Consider the following 24178-nt stretch of genomic DNA (forward strand, 5'->3'; position numbering starts at 1 on the left):
GCAGCACTGCAAGTACAAGTACGGAGAGTAGCAGCACTTCTACTAGTACTCCATCCAGTACAACAACTGAGGCTCCTTCTACTTTAGCAGAGCAAATGACTACTACCACAACCCCAGAAAGTACAACAGCTTCTACAAGCACCACCACGCCTTCAACGACAACCACCACTCAGGTTCCATCTACAACAACTGAAAGTAGCACAACATCAACAAGTACACAACCCCCAACGAGTACAAGCACCACAACTGAGGCCACCACTACCTCAACAACGGAAACGACTACAACTACAACAAGTACTCCAGAGACGACTTCGACAAGTACGTCTACAACCACAGCTTTGCCAACGAGCACAAGCACAACTGAAGCCCCAACTACTTCATCAACAACACTGAGCAGCACTGCAAGTACAAGTACGGAGAGTAGCAGCACTTCTACTAGTACTCCATCCAGTATAACAACTGAGGCTCCTTCTACTTTAGCAGAGCAAATGACTACTACCACAACCCCAGAAAGTACAACAGCTTCTACAAGCACCACCACGCCTTCAACGACAACCACCACTCAGGTTCCATCTACAACAACTGAAAGTAGCACAACATCAACAAGTACACAACCCCGAACGAGTACAAGCACCACAACTGTGGCCACCACTACCTCAACAACGGAAACGACTACAACTACAACAAGTACTCCAGAGACGACTTCGACAAGTACGTCTACAACCACAGCTTTGCCAACGAGCACAAGCACAACTGAAGCCCCAACTACTTCATCAACAACACTAAGCAGCACTGCAAGTACAAGTACGGAGAGTAGCAGCACTTCTACTAGTACTCCATCCAGTACAACAACTGAGGCTCCTTCTACCACAACCGAACAAATGACTACTACCACAACCCCAGAAAGTACAACAGCTTCTACAAGCACCACCACGCCTTCAACGACAACCACCACTCAGGTTCCATCTACAACAACTGAAAGTAGCACAACATCAACAAGTACACAACCCCCAACGAGTACAAGCACCACAACTGAGGCCACCACTACCTCAACAACGGAAACGACTACAACTACAACAAGTACTCCAGAGACGACTTCGACAAGTACGTCTACAACCACAGCTTTGCCAACGAGCACAAGCACAACTGAAGCCCCAACTACTTCATCAACAACACTGAGCAGCACTGCAAGTACAAGTACAGAGAGTAGCAGCACTTCTACTAGTACTCCATCCAGTACAACAACTGAGGCTCCTTCTACCACAACCGAACAAATGACTACTACCACAACCCCAGAAAGTACAACAGCTTCTACAAGCACCACCACGCCTTCAACGACAACCACCACTCAGGTTCCATCTACAACAACTGAAAGTAGCACAACATCAACAAGTACACAACCCCCAACGAGTACAAGCACCACAACTGAGGCCACCACTACCTCAACAACGGAAACGACTACAACTACAACAAGTACTCCAGAGACGACTTCGACAAGTACGTCTACAACCACAGCTTTGCCAACGAGCACAAGCACAACTGAAGCCCCAACTACTTCATCAACAACACTGAGCAGCACTGCAAGTACAAGTACGGAGAGTAGCAGCACTTCTACTAGTACTCCATCCAGTACAACAACTGAGGCTCCTTCTACTTTAGCAGAGCAAATGACTACTACCACAACCCCAGAAAGTACAACAGCTTCTACAAGCACCACCACGCCTTCAACGACAACCACCACTCAGGTTCCATCTACAACAACTGAAAGTAGCACAACATCAACAAGTACACAACCCCCAACGAGTACAAGCACCACAACTGAGGCCACCACTACCTCAACAACGGAAACGACTACAACTACAACAAGTACTCCAGAGACGACTTCGACAAGTACGTCTACAACCACAGCTTTGCCAACGAGCACAAGCACAACTGAAGCCCCAACTACTTCATCAACAACACTGAGCAGCACTGCAAGTACAAGTACGGAGAGTAGCAGCACTTCTACTAGTACTCCATCCAGTATAACAACTGAGGCTCCTTCTACTTTAGCAGAGCAAATGACTACTACCACAACCCCAGAAAGTACAACAGCTTCTACAAGTACCACCACGCCTTCAACGACAACCACCACTCAGGTTCCATCTACAACAACTGAAAGTAGCACAACATCAACAAGTACACAACCCCCAACGAGTACAAGCACCACAACTGAGGCCACCACTACCTCAACAACGGAAACGACTACAACTACAACAAGTACTCCAGAGACGACTTCGACAAGTACGTCTACAACCACAGCTTTGCCAACGAGCACAAGCACAACTGAAGCCCCAACTACTTCATCAACAACACTGAGCAGCACTGCAAGTACAAGTACGGAGAGTAGCAGCACTTCTACTAGTACTCCATCCAGTATAACAACTGAGGCTCCTTCTACTTTAGCAGAGCAAATGACTACTACCACAACCCCAGAAAGTACAACAGCTTCTACAAGTACCACCACGCTTTCAACGACAACCACCACTCAGGTTCCATCTACAACAACTGAAAGTAGCACAACATCAACAAGTACACAACCCCCAACGAGTACAAGCACCACAACTGAGGCCACCACTACCTCAACAACGGAAACGACTACAACTACAACAAGTACTCCAGAGACGACTTCGACAAGTACGTCTACAACCACAGCTTTGCCAACGAGCACAAGCACAACTGAAGCCCCAACTACTTCATCAACAACACTAAGCAGCACTGCAAGTACAAGTACGGAGAGTAGCAGCACTTCAACTAGTACTCCATCCAGTACAACAACTGAGGCTCCTTCTACCACAACTGAACAAATGACTACTACCACAACCCCAGAAAGTACAACAGCTTCTACAAGCACCACCACTTCTTCAACGACAACCACCACTCAGGTTCCATCTACAACAACTGAAAGTAGCACAACATCAACAAGTACACAACCCCCAACGAGTACAAGCACCACAACTGAGGCCACCACTACCTCAACAACGGAAACGACTACAACTACAACAAGTACTCCAGAGACGACTTCGACAAGTACGTCTACAACCACAGCTTTGCCAACGAGCACAAGCACAACTGAAGCCCCAACTACTTCATCAACAACACTGAGCAGCACTGCAAGTACAAGTACGGAGAGTAGCAGCACTTCTACTAGTACTCCATCCAGTACAACAACTGAGGCTCCTTCTACCACAACCGAACAAATGACTACTACCACAACCCCAGAAAGTACAACAGCTTCTACAAGCACCACCACGCCTTCAACGACAACCACCACTCAGGTTCCATCTACAACAACTGAAAGTAGCACAACATCAACAAATACACAACCCCCAACGAGTACAAGCACCACAACTGAGGCCACCACTACCTCAACAACGGAAACGACTACAACTACAACAAGTACTCCAGAGACGACTTCGACAAGTACGTCTACAACCACAGCTTTGCCAACGAGCACAAGCACAACTGAAGCCCCAACTACTTCATCAACAACACTGAGCAGCACTGCAAGTACAAGTACGGAGAGTAGCAGCACTTCTACTAGTACTCCATCCAGTACAACAACTGAGGCTCCTTCTACCACAACCGAACAAATGACTACTACCACAACCCCAGAAAGTACAACAGCTTCTACAAGCACCACCACGCCTTCAACGACAACCACCACTCAGGTTCCATCTACAACAACTGAAAGTAGCACAACATCAACAAGTACACAACCCCCAACGAGTACAAGCACCACAACTGAGGCCACCACTACCTCAACAACGGAAACGACTACAACTACAACAAGTACTCCAGAGACGACTTCGACAAGTACGTCTACAACCACAGCTTTGCCAACGAGCACAAGCACAACTGAAGCCCCAACTACTTCATCAACAACACTGAGCAGCACTGCAAGTACAAGTACGGAGAGTAGCAGCACTTCTACTAGTACTCCATCCAGTACAACAACTGAGGCTCCTTCTACTTTAGCAGAGCAAATGACTACTACCACAACCCCAGAAAGTACAACAGCTTCTAAAAGCACCACCACGCCTTCAAGGACAACCACCACTCAGGTTCCATCTACAACAACTGAAAGTAGCACAACATCAACAAGTACACAACCCCCAACGAGTACAAGCACCACAACTGAGGCCACCACTACCTCAACAACGGAAACGACTACAACTACAACAAGTACTCCAGAGACGACTTCGACAAGTACGTCTACAACCACAGCTTTGCCAACGAGCACAAGCACAACTGAAGCCCCAACTACTTCATCAACAACACTGAGCAGCACTGCAAGTACAAGTACGGAGAGTAGCAGCACTTCAACTAGTACTCCATCCAGTACAACAACTGAGGCTCCTTCTACCACAACTGAACAAATGACTACTACCACAACCCCAGAAAGTACAACAGCTTCTACAAGCACCACTTCTTCAACGACAACCACCACTCAGGTTCCATCTACAACAACTGAAAGTAGCACAACATCAACAAGTACACAACCCCCAACGAGTACAAGCACCACAACTGAGGCCACCACTACCTCAACAACGGAAACGACTACAACTACAACAAGTACTCCAGAGACGACTTCGACAAGTACGTCTACAACCACAGCTTTGCCAACGAGCGCAAGCACAACTGAAGCCCCAACTACTTCATCAACAACACTGAGCAGCACTGCAAGTACAAGTACGGAGAGTAGCAGCACTTCTACTAGTACTCCATCCAGTACAGCAACTGAGGCTCCTTCTACCACAACCGAACAAATGACTACTACCACAACCCCAGAAAGTACAACAGCTTCTACAAGCACCACCACGCCTTCAACGACAACCACCACTCAGGTTCCATCTACAACAACTGAAAGTAGCACAACATCAACAAGTACACAACCCCCAACGAGTACAAGCACCACAACTGAGGCCACCACTACCTCAACAACGGAAACGACTACAACTACAACAAGTACTCCAGAGACGACTTCGACAAGTACGTCTACAACCACAGCTTTGCCAACGAGCGCAAGCACAACTGAAGCCCCAACTACTTCATCAACAACACTGAGCAGCACTGCAAGTACAAGTACGGAGAGTAGCAGCACTTCTACTAGTACTCCATCCAGTACAACAACTGAGGCTCCTTCTACCACAACCGAACAAATGACTACTACCACAACCCCAGAAAGTACAACAGCTTCTACAAGCACCACCACGCCTTCAACGACAACCACCACTCAGGTTCCATCTACAACAACTGAAAGTAGCACAACATCAACAAGTACACAACCCCCAACGAGTACAAGCACCACAACTGAGGCCACCACTACCTCAACAACGGAAACGACTACAACTACAACAAGTACTCCAGAGACGACTTCGACAAGTACGTCTACAACCACAGCTTTGCCAACGAGCACAAGCACAACTGAAGCCCCAACTACTTCATCAACAACACTGAGCAGCACTGCAAGTACAAGTACGGAGAGTAGCAGCACTTCTACTAGTACTCCATCCAGTACAACAACTGAGGCTCCTTCTACCACAACCGAACAAATGACTACTACCACAACCCCAGAAAGTACAACAGCTTCTACAAGCACCACCACGCCTTCAACGACAACCACCACTCAGGTTCCATCTACAACAACTGAAAGTAGCACAACATCAACAAGTACACAACCCCCAACGAGTACAAGCACCACAACTGAGGCCACCACTACCTCAACAACGGAAACGACTACAACTACAACAAGTACTCCAGAGACGACTTCGACAAGTACGTCTACAACCACAGCTTTGCCAACGAGCACAAGCACAACTGAAGCCCCAACTACTTCATCAACAACACTGAGCAGCACTGCAAGTACAAGTACGGAGAGTAGCAGCACTTCTACTAGTACTCCATCCAGTACAACAACTGAGGCTCCTTCTACCACAACCGAACAAATGACTACTACCACAACCCCAGAAAGTACAACAGCTTCTACAAGCACCACCACGCCTTCAACGACAACCACCACTCAGGTTCCATCTACAACAACTGAAAGTAGCACAACATCAACAAGTACACAACCCCCAACGAGTACAAGCACCACAACTGAGGCCACCACTACCTCAACAACGGAAACGACTACAACTACAACAAGTACTCCAGAGACGACTTCGACAAGTACGTCTACAACCACAGCTTTGCCAACGAGCACAAGCACAACTGAAGCCCCAACTACTTCATCAACAACACTGAGCAGCACTGCAAGTACAAGTACGGAGAGTAGCAGCACTTCTACTAGTACTCCATCCAGTACAACAACTGAGGCTCCTTCTACTTTAGCAGAGCAAATAACTACTACCACAACCCCAGAAAGTACAACAGCTTCTAAAAGCACCACCACGCCTTCAACGACAACCACCACTCAGGTTCCATCTACAACAACTGAAAGTAGCACAACATCAACAAGTACACAACCCCCAACGAGTACAAGCACCACAACTGAGGCCACCACTACCTCAACAACGGAAACGACTACAACTACAACAAGTACTCCAGAGACGACTTCGACAAGTACGTCTACAACCACAGCTTTGCCAACGAGCACAAGCACAACTGAAGCCCCAACTACTTCATCAACAACACTGAGCAGCACTGCAAGTACAAGTACGGAGAGTAGCAGCACTTCAACTAGTACTCCATCCAGTAAAACAACTGAGGCTCCTTCTACTTTAGCAGAACAAATGACTACTACCACAACCCCAGAAAGTACAACAGCTTCTACAAGCACCACCACGCCTTCAACGACAACCACCACTCAGGTTCCATCTACAACAACTGAAAGTAGCACAACATCAACAAGTACACAACCCCCAACGAGTACAAGCACCACAACTGAGGCCACCACTACCTCAACAACGGAAACGACTACAACTACAACAAGTACTCCAGAGACGACTTCGACAAGTACGTCTACAACCACAGCTTTGCCAACGAGCACAAGCACAACTGAAGCCCCAACTACTTCATCAACAACACTGAGCAGCACTGCAAGTACAAGTACGGAGAGTAGCAGCACTTCTACTAGTACTCCATCCAGTACAACAACTGAGGCTCCTTCTACCACAACCGAACAAATGACTACTACCACAACCCCAGAAAGTACAACAGCTTCTACAAGCACCACCACGCCTTCAACGACAACCACCACTCAGGTTCCATCTACAACAACTGAAAGTAGCACAACATCAACAAGTACACAACCCCCAACGAGTACAAGCACCACAACTGAGGCCACCACTACCTCAACAACGGAAACGACTACAACTACAACAAGTACTCCAGAGACGACTTCGACAAGTACGTCTACAACCACAGCTTTGCCAACGAGCACAAGCACAACTGAAGCCCCAACTACTTCATCAACAACACTGAGCAGCACTGCAAGTACAAGTACGGAGAGTAGCAGCACTTCTACTAGTACTCCATCCAGTACAACAACTGAGGCTCCTTCTACCACAACCGAACAAATGACTACTACCACAACCCCAGAAAGTACAACAGCTTCTACAAGCACCACCACGCCTTCAACGACAACCACCACTCAGGTTCCATCTACAACAACTGAAAGTAGCACAACATCAACAAGTACACAACCCCCAACGAGTACAAGCACCACAACTGAGGCCACCACTACCTCAACAACGGAAACGACTACAACTACAACAAGTACTCCAGAGACGACTTCGACAAGTACGTCTACAACCACAGCTTTGCCAACGAGCACAAGCACAACTGAAGCCCCAACTACTTCATCAACAACACTGAGCAGCACTGCAAGTACAAGTACGGAGAGTAGCAGCACTTCTACTAGTACTCCATCCAGTACAACAACTGAGGCTCCTTCTACCACAACCGAACAAATGACTACTACCACAACCCCAGAAAGTACAACAGCTTCTACAAGCACCACCACGCCTTCAACGACAACCACCACTCAGGTTCCATCTACAACAACTGAAAGTAGCACAACATCAACAAGTACACAACCCCCAACGAGTACAAGCACCACAACTGAGGCCACCACTACCTCAACAACGGAAACGACTACAACTACAACAAGTACTCCAGAGACGACTTCGACAAGTACGTCTACAACCACAGCTTTGCCAACGAGCACAAGCACAACTGAAGCCCCAACTACTTCATCAACAACACTGAGCAGCACTGCAAGTACAAGTACGGAGAGTAGCAGCACTTCTACTAGTACTCCATCCAGTACAACAACTGAGGCTCCTTCTACTTTAGCAGAGCAAATGACTACTACCACAACCCCAGAAAGTACAACAGCTTCTACAAGCACCACCACGCCTTCAACGACAACCACCACTCAGGTTCCATCTACAACAACTGAAAGTAGCACAACATCAACAAGTACACAACCCCCAACGAGTACAAGCACCACAACTGAGGCCACCACTACCTCAACAACGGAAACGACTACAACTACAACAAGTACTCCAGAGACGACTTCGACAAGTACGTCTACAACCACAGCTTTGCCAACGAGCACAAGCACAACTGAAGCCCCAACTACTTCATCAACAACACTGAGCAGCACTGCAAGTACAAGTGCGGAGAGTAGCAGCACTTCTACTAGTACTCCATCCAGTACAACAACTGAGGCTCCTTCTACCACAACCGAACAAATGACTACTACCACAACCCCAGAAAGTACAACAGCTTCTACAAACACCACCACGCCTTCAACGACAACCACCACTCAGGTTCCATCTACAACAACTGAAAGTAGCACAACATCAACAAGTACACAACCCCCAACGAGTACAAGCACCACAACTGAGGCCACCACTACCTCAACAACGGAAACGACTACAACTACAACAAGTACTCCAGAGACGACTTCGACAAGTACGTCTACAACCACAGCTTTGCCAACGAGCACAAGCACAACTGAAGCCCCAACTACTTCATCAACAACACTGAGCAGCACTGCAAGTACAAGTACGGAGAGTAGCAGCACTTCTACTAGTACTCCATCCAGTACAACAACTGAGGCTCCTTCTACTTTAGCAGAGGAAATGACTACTACCACAACCCCAGAAAGTACAACAGCTTCTAAAAGCACCACCACGCCTTCAACGACAACCACCACTCAGGTTCCATCTACAACAACTGAAAGTAGCACAACATCAACAAGTACACAACCCCCAACGAGTACAAGCACCACAACTGAGGCCACCACTACCTCAACAACGGAAACGACTACAACTACAACAAGTACTCCAGAGACGACTTCGACAAGTACGTCTACAACCACAGCTTTGCCAACGAGCACAAGCACAACTGAAGCCCCAACTACTTCATCAACAACACTGAGCAGCACTGCAAGTACAAGTACGGAGAGTAGCAGCACTTCTACTAGTACTCCATCCAGTACAACAACTGAGGCTCCTTCTACCACAACCGAACAAATGACTACTACCACAACCCCAGAAAGTACAACAGCTTCTACAAGCACCACCACGCCTTCAACGACAACCACCACTCAGGTTCCATCTACAACAACTGAAAGTAGCACAACATCAACAAGTACACAACCCCCAACAAGTACAAGCACCACAACTGAGGCCACCACTACCTCAACAACGGAAACGACTACAACTACAACAAGTACTCCAGAGACGACTTCGACAAGTACCTCTACAACCACAGCTTTGCCAACGAGCACAAGCACAACTGAAGCCCCAACTACTTCATCAACAACACTGAGCAGCACTGCAAGTACAAGTACGGAGAGTAGCAGCACTTCTACTAGTACTCCATCCAGTACAACAACTGAGGCTCCTTCTACCACAACCGAACAAATGACTACTACCACAACCCCAGAAAGTACAACAGCTTCTAAAAGCACCACCACGCCTTCAACGACAACCACCACTCAGGTTCCATCTACAACAACTGAAAGTAGCACAACATCAACAAGTACACAACCCCCAACGAGTACAAGCACCACAACTGAGGCCACCACTACCTCAACAACGGAAACGACTACAACTACAACAAGTACTCCAGAGACGACTTCGACAAGTACGTCTACAACCACAGCTTTGCCAACGAGCACAAGCACAACTGAAGCCCCAACTACTTCATCAACAACACTGAGCAGCACTGCAAGTACAAGTACGGAGAGTAGCAGCACTTCTACTAGTACTCCATCCAGTACAACAACTGAGGCTCCTTCTACTTTAGCAGAGCAAATGACTACTACCACAACCCCAGAAAGTACAACAGCTTCTACAAGCACCACCACGCCTTCAACGACAACCACCACTCAGGTTCCATCTACAACAACTGAAAGTAGCACAACATCAACAAGTACACAACCCCCAACGAGTACAAGCACCACAACTGAGGCCACCACTACCTCAACAACGGAAACGACTACAACTACAACAAGTACTCCAGAGACGACTTCGACAAGTACGTCTACAACCACAGCTTTGCCAACGAGCACAAGCACAACTGAAGCCCCAACTACTTCATCAACAACACTGAGCAGCACTGCAAGTACAAGTACGGAGAGTAGCAGCACTTCTACTAGTACTCCATCCAGTACAACAACTGAGGCTCCTTCTACCACAACCGAACAAATGACTACTACCACAACCCCAGAAAGTACAACAGCTTCTAAAAGCACCACCACGCCTTCAACGACAACCACCACTCAGGTTCCATCTACAACAACTGAAAGTAGCACAACATCAACAAGTACACAACCCCCAACGAGTACAAGCACCACAACTGAGGCCACCACTACCTCAACAACGGAAACGACTACAACTACAACAAGTACTCCAGAGACGACTTCGACAAGTACGTCTACAACCACAGCTTTGCCAACGAGCACAAGCACAACTGAAGCCCCAACTACTTCATCAACAACACTGAGCAGCACTGCAAGTACAAGTACGGAGAGTAGCAGCACTTCTACTAGTACTCCATCCAGTACAACAACTGAGGCTCCTTCTACTTTAGCAGAGCAAATGACTACTACCACAACCCCAGAAAGTACAACAGCTTCTACAAGCACCACCACGCCTTCAACGACAACCACCACTCAGGTTCCATCTACAACAACTGAAAGTAGCACAACATCAACAAGTACACAACCCCCAACGAGTACAAGCACCACAACTGAGGCCACCACTACCTCAACAACGGAAACGACTACAACTACAACAAGTACTCCAGAGACGACTTCGACAAGTACGTCTACAACCACAGCTTTGCCAACGAGCACAAGCACAATTGAAGCCCCAACTACTTCATCAACAACACTGAGCAGCACTGCAAGTACAAGTACGGAGAGTAGCAGCACTTCTACTAGTACTCCATCCAGTACAACAACTGAGGCTCTTTCTACCACAACCGAACAAATGACTACTACCACAACCCCAGAAAGTACAACAGCTTCTACAAGCACCACCACGCCTTCAACGACAACCACCACTCAGGTTCCATCTACAACAACTGAAAGTAGCACAACATCAACAAGTACACAACCCCCAACGAGTACAAGCACCACAACTGAGGCCACCACTACCTCAACAACGGAAACGACTACAACTACAACAAGTACTCCAGAGACGACTTCGACAAGTACCTCTACAACCACAGCTTTGCCAACGAGCACAAGCACAACTGAAGCCCCAACTACTTCATCAACAACACTGAGCAGCACTGCAAGTACAAGTACGGAGAGTAGCAGCACTTCTACTAGTACTCCATCCAGTACAACAACTGAGGCTCCTTCTACCACAACCGAACAAATGACTACTACCACAACCCCAGAAAGTACAACAGCTTCTACAAGCACCACCACGCCTTCAACGACAACCACCACTCAGGTTCCATCTACAACAACTGAAAGTAGCACAACATCAACAAGTACACAACCCCCAACGAGTACAAGCACCACAACTGAGGCCACCACTACCTCAACAACGGAAACGACTACAACTACAACAAGTACTCCAGAGACGACTTCGACAAGTACGTCTACAACCACAGCTTTGCCAACGAGCACAAGCACAACTGAAGCCCCAACTACTTCATCAACAACACTGAGCAGCACTGCAAGTACAAGTACGGAGAGTAGCAGCACTTCTACTAGTACTCCATCCAGTACAACAACTGAGGCTCCTTCTACCACAACCGAACAAATGACTACTACCACAACCCCAGAAAGTACAACAGCTTCTACAAGCACCACCACGCCTTCAACGACAACCACCACTCAGGTTCCATCTACAACAACTGAAAGTAGCACAACATCAACAAGTACACAACCCCCAACGAGTACAAGCACCACAACTGAGGCCACCACTACCTCAACAACGGAAACGACTACAACTACAACAAGTACTCCAGAGACGACTTCGACAAGTACGTCTACAACCACAGCTTTGCCAACGAGCACAAGCACAACTGAAGCCCCAACTACTTCATCAACAACACTGAGCAGCACTGCAAGTACAAGTACGGAGAGTAGCAGCACTTCTACTAGTACTCCATCCAGTACAACAACTGAGGCTACTTCTACCACAACCGAACAAATGACTACTACCACAACCCCAGAAAGTACAACAGCTTCTAAAAGCACCACCACGCCTTCAAGGACAACCACCACTCAGGTTCCATCTACAACAACTGAAAGTAGCACAACATCAACAAGTACACAACCCCCAACGAGTACAAGCACCACAACTGAGGCCACCACTACCTCAACAACGGAAACGACTACAACTACAACAAGTACTCCAGAGACGACTTCGACAAGTACGTCTACAACCACAGCTTTGCCAACGAGCACAAGCACAACTGAAGCCCCAACTACTTCATCAACAACACTGAGCAGCACTGCAAGTACAAGTACGGAGAGTAGCAGCACTTCTACTAGTACTCCATCCAGTACAACAACTGAGGCTCCTTCTACTTTAGCAGAGGAAATGACTACTACCACAACCCCAGAAAGTACAACAGCTTCTAAAAGCACCACCACGCCTTCAACGACAACCACCACTCAGGTTCCATCTACAACAACTGAAAGTAGCACAACATCAACAAGTACACAACCCCCAACGAGTACAAGCACCACAACTGAGGCCACCACTACCTCAACAACGGAAACGACTACAACTACAACAAGTACTCCAGAGACGACTTCGACAAGTACGTCTACAACCACAGCTTTGCCAACGAGCACAAGCACAACTGAAGCCCCAACTACTTCATCAACAACACTGAGCAGCACTGCAAGTACAAGTACGGAGAGTAGCAGCACTTCTACTAGTACTCCATCCAGTACAACAACTGAGGCTCCTTCTACCACAACCGAACAAATGACTACTACCACAACCCCAGAAAGTACAACAGCTTCTAAAAGCACCACCACGCCTTCAACGACAACCACCACTCAGGTTCCATCTACAACAACTGAAAGTAGCACAACATCAACAAGTACACAACCCCCAACGAGTACAAGCACCACAACTGAGGCCACCACTACCTCAACAACGGAAACGACTACAACTACAACAAGTACTCCAGAGACGACTTCGACAAGTACGTCTACAACCACAGCTTTGCCAACGAGCACAAGCACAACTGAAGCCCCAACTACTTCATCAACAACACTGAGCAGCACTGCAAGTACAAGTACGGAGAGTAGCAGCACTTCTACTAGTACTCCATCCAGTACAACAACTGAGGCTCCTTCTACCACAACCGAACAAATGACTACTACCACAACCCCAGAAAGTACAACAGCTTCTACAAGCACCACCACGCCTTCAACGACAACCACCACTCAGGTTCCATCTACAACAACTGAAAGTAGCACAACATCAACAAGTACACAACCCCCAACGAGTACAAGCACCACAACTGAGGCCACCACTACCTCAACAACGGAAACGACTACAACTACAACAAGTACTCCAGAGACGACTTCGACAAGTACGTCTACAACCACAGCTTTGCCAACGAGCACAAGCACAACTGAAGCCCCAACTACTTCATCAACAACACTGAGCAGCACTGCAAGAACAAGTACGGAGAGTAGCAGCACTTCTACTAGTACTCCATCCAGTACAACAACTGAGGCTCCTTCTACCACAACCGAACAAATGACTACTACCACAACCCCAGAAAGTACAACAGCTTCTACAAGCACCACCACGCCTTCAACGACAACCACCACTCAGGTTCCATCTACAACAACTGAAAGTAGCACAACATCAACAAGTACACAACCCCCAACGAGTACAAGCACCACAACTGAGGCCACCACTACCTCAACAACGGAAACGACTACAACTACAACAAGTACTCCAGAGACGACTTCGACAAGTACGTCTACAACCACAGCTTTGCCAACGAGCACAAGCACAACTGAAGCCCCAACTACTTCATCAACAACACTGAGCAGCACTGCAAGTACAAGTACGGAGAGTAGCAGCACTTCTACTAGTACTCCATCCAGTACAACAACTGAGGCTCCTTCTACCACAACCGAACAAATGACTACTACCACAACCCCAGAAAGTACAACAGCTTCTACAAGCACCACCACGCCTTCAACGACAACCACCACTCAGGTTCCATCTACAACAACTGAAAGTAGCACAACATCAACAAGTACACAACCCCCAACGAGTACAAGCACCACAACTGAGGCCACCACTACCTCAACAACGGAAACGACTACAACTACAACAAGTACTCCAGAGACGACTTCGACAAGTACGTCTACAACCACAGCTTTGCCAACGAGCACAAGCACAACTGAAGCCCCAACTACTTCATCAACAACACTGAGCAGCACTGCAAGTACAAGTACGGAGAGTAGCAGCACTTCTACTAGTACTCCATCCAGTACAACAACTGAGGCTCCTTCTACCACAACCGAACAAATGACTACTACCACAACCCCAGAAAGTACAACAGCTTCTACAAGCACCACCACGCCTTCAACGACAACCACCACTCAGGTTCCATCTACAACAACTGAAAGTAGCACAACATCAACAAGTACACAACCCCCAACGAGTACAAGCACCACAACTGAGGCCCCCACTACCTCAACAACGGAAACGACTACAACTACAACAAGTACTCAAGAGACGACTTCGACAAGTTCGTCTACAACCACAGCTTTGCCAACGAGCACAAGCACAACTGAAGCCCCAACTACTTCATCAACAACACTGAGCAGCACTGCAAGTACAAGTACGGAGAGTAGCAGCACTTCTACTAGTACTCCATCCAGTACAACAACTGAGGCTCCTTCTACCACAACCGAACAAATGACTACTACCACAACCCCAGAAAGTACAACAGCTTCTACAAGCACCACCACGCCTTCAACGACAACCACCACTCAGGTTCCATCTACAACAACTGAAAGTAGCACAACATCAACAAGTACACAACCCCCAACGAGTACAAGCACCACAACTGAGGCCACCACTACCTCAACAACGGAAACGACTACAACTACAACAAGTACTCCAGAGACGACTTCGACAAGTACGTCTACAACCACAGCTTTGCCAACGAGCACAAGCACAACTGAAGCCCCAACTACTTCATCAACAACACTGAGCAGCACTGCAAGTACATGTACGGAGAGTAGCAGCACTTCTACTAGTACTCCATCCAGTACAACAACTGAGGCTCCTTCTACCACAACCGAACAAATGACTACTACCACAACCCCAGAAAGTACAACAGCTTCTAAAAGCACCACCACGCCTTCAACGACAACCACCACTCAGGTTCCATCTACAACAACTGAAAGTAGCACAACATCAACAAGTACACAACCCCCAACGAGTACAAGCACCACAACTGAGGCCACCACTACCTCAACAACGGAAACGACTACAACTACAACAAGTACTCCAGAGACGACTTCGACAAGTACGTCTACAACCACAGCTTTGCCAACGAGCACAAGCACAACTGAAGCCCCAACTACTTCATCAACAACACTGAGCAGCACTGCAAGTACAAGTACGGAGAGTAGCAGCACTTCTACTAGTACTCCATCCAGTACAACAACTGAGGCTCCTTCTACCACAACCGAACAAATGACTACTACCATAACCCCAGAAAGTACAACAGCTTCTACAAACACCACCACGCCTTCAACGACAACCACCACTCAGGTTCCATCTACAACAACTGAAAGTAGCACAACATCAACAAGTACACAACCCCCAACGAGTACAAGCACCACAACTGAGGCCACCACTACCTCAACAACGGAAACGACTACAACTACAACAAGTACTCCAGAGACGACTTCGACAAGTACGTCTACAACCACAGCTTTGCCAACGAGCACAAGCACAACTGAAGCCCCAACTACTTCATCAACAACACTGAGCAGCACTGCAAGTACAAGTACGGAGAGTAGCAGCACTTCTACTAGTACTCCATCCAGTACAACAACTGAGGCTCCTTCTACTTTAGCAGAGGAAATGACTACTACCACAACCCCAGAAAGTACAACAGCTTCTAAAAGCACCACCACGCCTTCAACGACAACCACCACTCAGGTTCCATCTACAACAACTGAAAGTAGCACAACATCAACAAGTACACAACCCCCAACGAGTACAAGCACCACAACTGAGGCCACCACTACCTCAACAACGGAAACGACTACAACTACAACAAGTACTCCAGAGACGACTTCGACAAGTACGTCTACAACCACAGCTTTGCCAACGAGCACAAGCACAACTGAAGCCCCAACTACTTCATCAACAACACTGAGCAGCACTGCAAGTACAAGTACGGAGAGTAGCAGCACTTCTACTAGTACTCCATCCAGTACAACAACTGAGGCTCCTTCTACCACAACCGAACAAATGACTACTACCACAACCCCAGAAAGTACAACAGCTTCTACAAGCACCACCACGCCTTCAACGACAACCACCACTCAGGTTCCATCTACAACAACTGAAAGTAGCACAACATCAACAAGTACACAACCCCCAACGAGTACAAGCACCACAACTGAGGCCACCACTACCTCAACAACGGAAACGACTACAACTACAACAAGTACTCCAGAGACGACTTCGACAAGTACGTCTACAACCACAGCTTTGTCAACGAGCACAAGCACAACTGAAGCCCCAACTACTTCATCAACAACACTGAGCAGCACTGCAAGTACAAGTACGGAGAGTAGCAGCACTTCTACTAGTACTCCATCCAGTACAACAACTGAGGCTCCTTCTACTTTAGCAGAGGAAATGACTACTACCACAACCCCAGAAAGTACAACAGCTTCTACAAGCACCACCACGCCTTCAACGACAACCACCACTCAGGTTCCATCTACAACAACTGAAAGTAGCACAACATCAACAAGTACACAACCCCCAACGAGTACAAGCACCACAACTGAGGCCACCACTACCTCAACAACGGAAACGACTACAACTACAACAAGTACTCCAGAGACGACTTCGACAAGTACGTCTACAACCACAGCTTTGCCAACGAGCACAAGCACAACTGAAGCCCCAACTACTTCATCAACAACACTGAGCAGCACTGCAAGTACAAGTACGGAGAGTAGCAGCACTTCTACTAGTACTCCATCCAGTACAACAACTGAGGCTCCTTCTACCACAACCGAACAAATGACTACTACCACAACCCCAGAAAGTACAACAGCTTCTACAAGCACCACCACGCCTTCAACGACAACCACCACTCAGGTTCCATCTACAACAACTGAAAGTAGCACAACATCAACAAGTACACAACCCCCAACGAGTACAAGCACCACAACTGAGGCCACCACTACCTCAACAACGGAAACGACTACAACTACAACAAGTACTCCAGAGACGACTTCGACAAGTACGTCTACAACCACAGCTTTGCCAACGAGCACAAGCACAACTGAAGCCCCAACTACTTCATCAACAACACTGAGCAGCACTGCAAGTACAAGTACGGAGAGTAGCAGCACTTCTACTAGTACTCCATCCAGTACAACAACTGAGGCTCCTTCTACTTTAGCAGAGGAAATGACTACTACCACAACCCCAGAAAGTACAACAGCTTCTAAAAGCACCACCACGCCTTCAACGACAACCACCACTCAGGTTCCATCTACAACAACTGAAAGTAGCACAACATCAACAAGTACACAACCCCCAACGAGTACAAGCACCACAACTGAGGCCACCACTACCTCAACAACGGAAACGACTACAACTACAACAAGTACTCCAGAGACGACTTCGACAAGTACGTCTACAACCACAGCTTTGCCAACGAGCACAAGCACAACTGAAGCCCCAACTACTTCATCAACAACACTGAGCAGCACTGCAAGTACAAGTACGGAGAGTAGCAGCACTTCTACTAGTACTCCATCCAGTACAACAACTGAGGCTCCTTCTACCACAACCGAACAAATGACTACTACCACAACCCCAGAAAGTACAACAGCTTCTACAAGCACCACCACGCCTTCAACGACAACCACCACTCAGGTTCCATCTACAACAACTGAAAGTAGCACAACATCAACAAGTACACAACCCCCAACGAGTACAAGCACCACAACTGAGGCCACCACTACCTCAACAACGGAAACGACTACAACTACAACAAGTACTCCAGAGACGACTTCGACAAGTACGTCTACAACCACAGCTTTGCCAACGAGCACAAGCACAACTGAAGCCCCAACTACTTCATCAACAACACTGAGCAGCACTGCAAGTACAAGTACGGAGAGTAGCAGCACTTCTACTAGTACTCCATCCAGTACAACAACTGAGGCTCCTTCTACCACAACCGAACAAATGACTACTACCACAACCCCAGAAAGTACAACAGCTTCTACAAGCACCACCACGCCTTCAACGACAACCACCACTCAGGTTCCATCTACAACAACTGAAAGTAGCACAACATCAACAAGTACACAACCCCCAACGAGTACAAGCACCAAAACTGAGGCCACCACTACCTCAACAACGGAAACGACTACAACTACAACAAGTACTCCAGAGACGACTTCGACAAGTACGTCTACAACCACAGCTTTGCCAACGAGCACAAGCACAACTGAAGCCCCAACTACTTCATCAACAACACTGAGCAGCACTGCAAGTACAAGTACGGAGAGTAGCAGCACTTCTACTAGTACTCCATCCAGTACAACAACTGAGGCTCCTTCTACCACAACCGAACAAATGACTACTACCACAACCCCAGAAAGTACAACAGCTTCTACAAGCACCACCACGCCTTCAACGACAACCACCACTCAGGTTCCATCTACAACAACTGAAAGTAGCACAACATCAACAAGTACACAACCCCTAACGAGTACAAGCACCACAACTGAGGCCCCCACTACCTCAACAACGGAAACGACTACAACTACAACAAGTACTCCAGAGACGACTTCGACAAGTTCGTCTACAACCACAGCTTTGCCAACGAGCACAAGCACAACTGAAGCCCCAACTACTTCATCAACAACACTGAGCAGCACTGCAAGTACAAGTACGGAGAGTAGCAGCACTTCTACTAGTACTCCATCCAGTACAACAACTGAGGCTCCTTCTACCACAACCGAACAAATGACTACTACCACAACCCCAGAAAGTACAACAGCTTCTACAAGCACCACCACGCCTTCAACGACAACCACCACTCAGGTTCCATCTACAACAACTGAAAGTAGCACAACATCAACAAGTACACAACCCCCAACGAGTACAAGCACCACAACTGAGGCCACCACTACCTCAACAACGGAAACGACTACAACTACAACAAGTACTCCAGAGACGACTTCGACAAGTACGTCTACAACCACAGCTTTGCCAACGAGCACAAGCACAACTGAAGCCCCAACTACTTCATCAACAACACTGAGCAGCACTGCAAGTACATGTACGGAGAGTAGCAGCACTTCTACTAGTACTCCATCCAGTACAACAACTGAGGCTACTTCTACCACAACCGAACAAATGACTACTACCACAACCCCAGAAAGTACAACAGCTTCTAAAAGCACCACCACGCCTTCAACGACAACCACCACTCAGGTTCCATCTACAACAACTGAAAGTAGCACAACATCAACAAGTACACAACCCCCAACGAGTACAAGCACCACAACTGAGGCCACCACTACCTCAACAACGGAAACGACTACAACTACAACAAGTACTCCAGAGACGACTTCGACAAGTACGTCTACAACCACAGCTTTGCCAACGAGCACAAGCACAACTGAAGCCCCAACTACTTCATCAACAACACTGAGCAGCACTGCAAGTACAAGTACGGAGAGTAGCAGCACTTCTACTAGTACTCCATCCAGTACAACAACTGAGGCTCCTTCTACTTTAGCAGAGGAAATGACTACTACCACAACCCCAGAAAGTACAACAGCTTCTAAAAGCACCACCACGCCTTCAACGACAACCACCACTCAGGTTCCATCTACAACAACTGAAAGTAGCACAACATCAACAAGTACACAACCCCCAACGAGTACAAGCACCACAACTGAGGCCACCACTACCTCAACAACGGAAACGACTACAACTACAACAAGTACTCCAGAGACGACTTCGACAAGTACGTCTACAACCACAGCTTTGCCAACGAGCACAAGCACAACTGAAGCCCCAACTACTTCATCAACAACACTGAGCAGCACTGCAAGTACAAGTACGGAGAGTAGCAGCACTTCTACTAGTACTCCATCCAGTACAACAACTGAGGCTCCTTCTACCACAACCGAACAAATGACTACTACCACAACCCCAGAAAGTACAACAGCTTCTAAAAGCACCACCACGCCTTCAACGACAACCACCACTCAGGTTCCATCTACAACAACTGAAAGTAGCACAACATCAACAAGTACACAACCCCCAACGAGTACAAGCACCACAACTGAGGCCACCACTACCTCAACAACGGAAACGACTACAACTACAACAAGTACTCCAGAGACGACTTCGACAAGTACGTCTACAACCACAGCTTTGCCAACGAGCACAAGCACAACTGAAGCCCCAACTACTTCATCAACAACACTGAGCAGCACTGCAAGTACAAGTACGGAGAGTAGCAGCACTTCTACTAGTACTCCATCCAGTACAACAACTGAGGCTCCTTCTACCACAACCGAACAAATGACTACTACCACAACCCCAGAAAGTACAACAGCTTCTACAAGCACCACCACGCCTTCCACGACAACCACCACTCAGGTTCCATCTACAACAACTGAAAGTAGCACAACATCAACAAGTACACAACCCCCAACGAGTACAAGCACCAAAACTGAGGCCACCACTACCTCAACAACGGAAACGACTACAACTACAACAAGTACTCCAGAGACGACTTCGACAAGTACGTCTACAACCACAGCTTTGCCAACGAGCACAAGCACAACTGAAGCCCCAACTACTTCATCAACAACACTGAGCAGCACTGCAAGTACAAGTACGGAGAGTAGCAGCACTTCTACTAGTACTCCATCCAGTACAACAACTGAGGCTCCTTCTACCACAACCGAACAAATGACTACTACCACAACCCCAGAAAGTACAACAGCTTCTACAAGCACCACCACGCCTTCAACGACAACCACCACTCAGGTTCCATCTACAACAACTGAAAGTAGCACAACATCAACAAGTACACAACCCCCAACGAGTACAAGCACCACAACTGAGGCCACCACTACCTCAACAACGGAAACGACTACAACTACAACAAGTACTCCAGAGACGACTTCGACAAGTACCTCTACAACCACAGCTTTGCCAACGAGCACAAGCACAACTGAAGCCCCAACTACTTCATCAACAACACTGAGCAGCACTGCAAGTACAAGTACGGAGAGTAGCAGCACTTCTACTAGTACTCCATCCAGTACAACAACTGAGGCTCCTTCTACCACAACCGAACAAATGACTACTACCACAACCCCAGAAAGTACAACAGCTTCTAAAAGCACCACCACGCCTTCAAGGACAACCACCACTCAGGTTCCATCTACAACAACTGAAAGTAGCACAACATCAACAAGTACACAACCCCCAACGAGTACAAGCACCACAACTGAGGCCACCACTACCTCAACAACGGAAACGACTACAACTACAACAAGTACTCCAGAGACGACTTCGACAAGTACGTCTACAACCACAGCTTTGCCAACGAGCACAAGCACAACTGAAGCCCCAACTACTTCATCAACAACACTGAGCAGCACTGCAAGTACAAGTACGGAGAGTAGCAGCACTTCTACTAGTACTCCATCCAGTACAACAACTGAGGCTCCTTCTACTTTAGCAGAGCAAATGACTACTACCACAACCCCAGAAAGTACAACAGCTTCTACAAGCACCACCACGCCTTCAACGACAACCACCACTCAGGTTCCATCTACAACAACTGAAAGTAGCACAACATCAACAAGTACACAACCCCCAACGAGTACAAGCACCACAACTGAGGCCACCACTACCTCAACAACGGAAACGACTACAACTACAACAAGTACTCCAGAGACGACTTCGACAAGTACGTCTGCAACCACAGCTTTGCCAACGAGCACAAGCACAACTGAAGCCCCAACTACTTCATCAACAACACTGAGCAGCACTGCAAGTACAAGTACGGAGAGTAGCAGCACTTCTACTAGTACTCCATCCAGTACAACAACTGAGGCTCCTTCTACCACAACCGAACAAATGACTACTACCACAACCCCAGAAAGTACAACAGCTTCTAAAAGCACCACCACGCCTTCAACGACAACCACCACTCAGGTTCCATCTACAACAACTGAAAGTAGCACAACATCAACAAGTACACAACCCCCAACGAGTACAAGCACCACAACTGAGGCCACCACTACCTCAACAACGGAAACGACTACAACTACAACAAGTACTCCAGAGACGACTTCGACAAGTACGTCTACAACCACAGCTTTGCCAACGAGCACAAGCACAACTGAAGCCCCAACTACTTCATCAACAACACTGAGCAGCACTGCAAGTACAAGTACGGAGAGTAGCAGCACTTCTACTAGTACTCCATCCAGTACAACAACTGAGGCTCCTTCTACTTTAGCAGAGCAAATGACTACTACCACAACCCCAGAAAGTACAACAGCTTCTACAAGCACCACCACGCCTTCAACGACAACCACCACTCAGGTTCCATCTACAACAACTGAAAGTAGCACAACATCAACAAGTACACAACCCCCAACGAGTACAAGCACCACAACTGAGGCCACCACTACCTCAACAACGGAAACGACTACAACTACAACAAGTACTCCAGAGACGACTTCGACAAGTACGTCTACAACCACAGCTTTGCCAACGAGCACAAGCACAACTGAAGCCCCAACTACTTCATCAACAACACTGAGCAGCACTGCAAGTACAAGTACGGAGAGTAGCAGCACTTCTACTAGTACTCCATCCAGTACAACAACTGAGGCTCCTTCTACCACAACCGAACAAATGACTACTACCACAACCCCAGAAAGTACAACAGCTTCTACAAGCACCACCACGCCTTCAACGACAACCACCACTCAGGTTCCATCTACAACAACTGAAAGTAGCACAACATCAACAAGTACACAACCCCCAACGAGTACAAGCACCACAACTGAGGCCACCACTACCTCAACAACGGAAACGACTACAACTACAACAAGTACTCCAGAGACGACTTCGACAAGTACGTCTACAACCACAGCTTTGCCAACGAGCACAAGCACAACTGAAGCCCCAACTACTTCATCAACAACACTGAGCAGCACTGCAAGTACAAGTACGGAGAGTAGCAGCACTTCTACTAGTACTCCATCCAGTACAACAACTGAGGCTCCTTCTACTTTAGCAGAGCAAATGACTACTACCACAACCCCAGAAAGTACAACAGCTTCTACAAGCACCACCACGCCTTCAACGACAACCACCACTCAGGTTCCATCTACAACAACTGAAAGTAGCACAACATC

The 24178-nt window shown here is 47.6% G+C and overlaps 4 protein-coding genes across 4 annotated transcripts; all 4 read left to right on the forward strand.

Moving 5' to 3' along the window:
* Positions 1 to 488: 488 nt before the first annotated feature.
* On the forward strand, positions 489 to 1103 carry LOC128177205 (uncharacterized; the record flags this gene model as incomplete). The annotated part of the gene is made up of 1 exon (XM_052843815.1): positions 489 to 1103. A coding segment is annotated over exon 1 (615 nt), but the record flags the coding sequence as incomplete, so codon positions are not given.
* A 6597-nt stretch (positions 1104 to 7700) lies between these two features.
* Positions 7701 to 8582, forward strand: LOC128179456 (uncharacterized; the record flags this gene model as incomplete). Its single annotated transcript, XM_052846893.1, has 3 exons — positions 7701 to 7782; positions 7987 to 8295; positions 8380 to 8582. Coding segments are annotated over 3 exons (594 nt in total), but the record flags the coding sequence as incomplete, so codon positions are not given.
* A 6483-nt stretch (positions 8583 to 15065) lies between these two features.
* On the forward strand, positions 15066 to 15641 carry LOC128178829 (uncharacterized; the record flags this gene model as incomplete). Its single annotated transcript, XM_052846194.1, has 1 exon — positions 15066 to 15641. A coding segment is annotated over one exon (576 nt), but the record flags the coding sequence as incomplete, so codon positions are not given.
* A 7638-nt stretch (positions 15642 to 23279) lies between these two features.
* LOC128177209 (uncharacterized) lies at positions 23280 to 23894 on the forward strand (the record flags this gene model as incomplete). The annotated part of the gene is made up of 1 exon (XM_052843828.1): positions 23280 to 23894. A coding segment is annotated over exon 1 (615 nt), but the record flags the coding sequence as incomplete, so codon positions are not given.
* Positions 23895 to 24178: the final 284 nt, after the last annotated feature.

Source organism: Crassostrea angulata, chromosome 1 (assembly GCF_025612915.1).
Source record: "Crassostrea angulata isolate pt1a10 chromosome 1, ASM2561291v2, whole genome shotgun sequence".
NCBI classification, from domain to species: domain Eukaryota; kingdom Metazoa; phylum Mollusca; class Bivalvia; order Ostreida; family Ostreidae; genus Magallana; species Magallana angulata.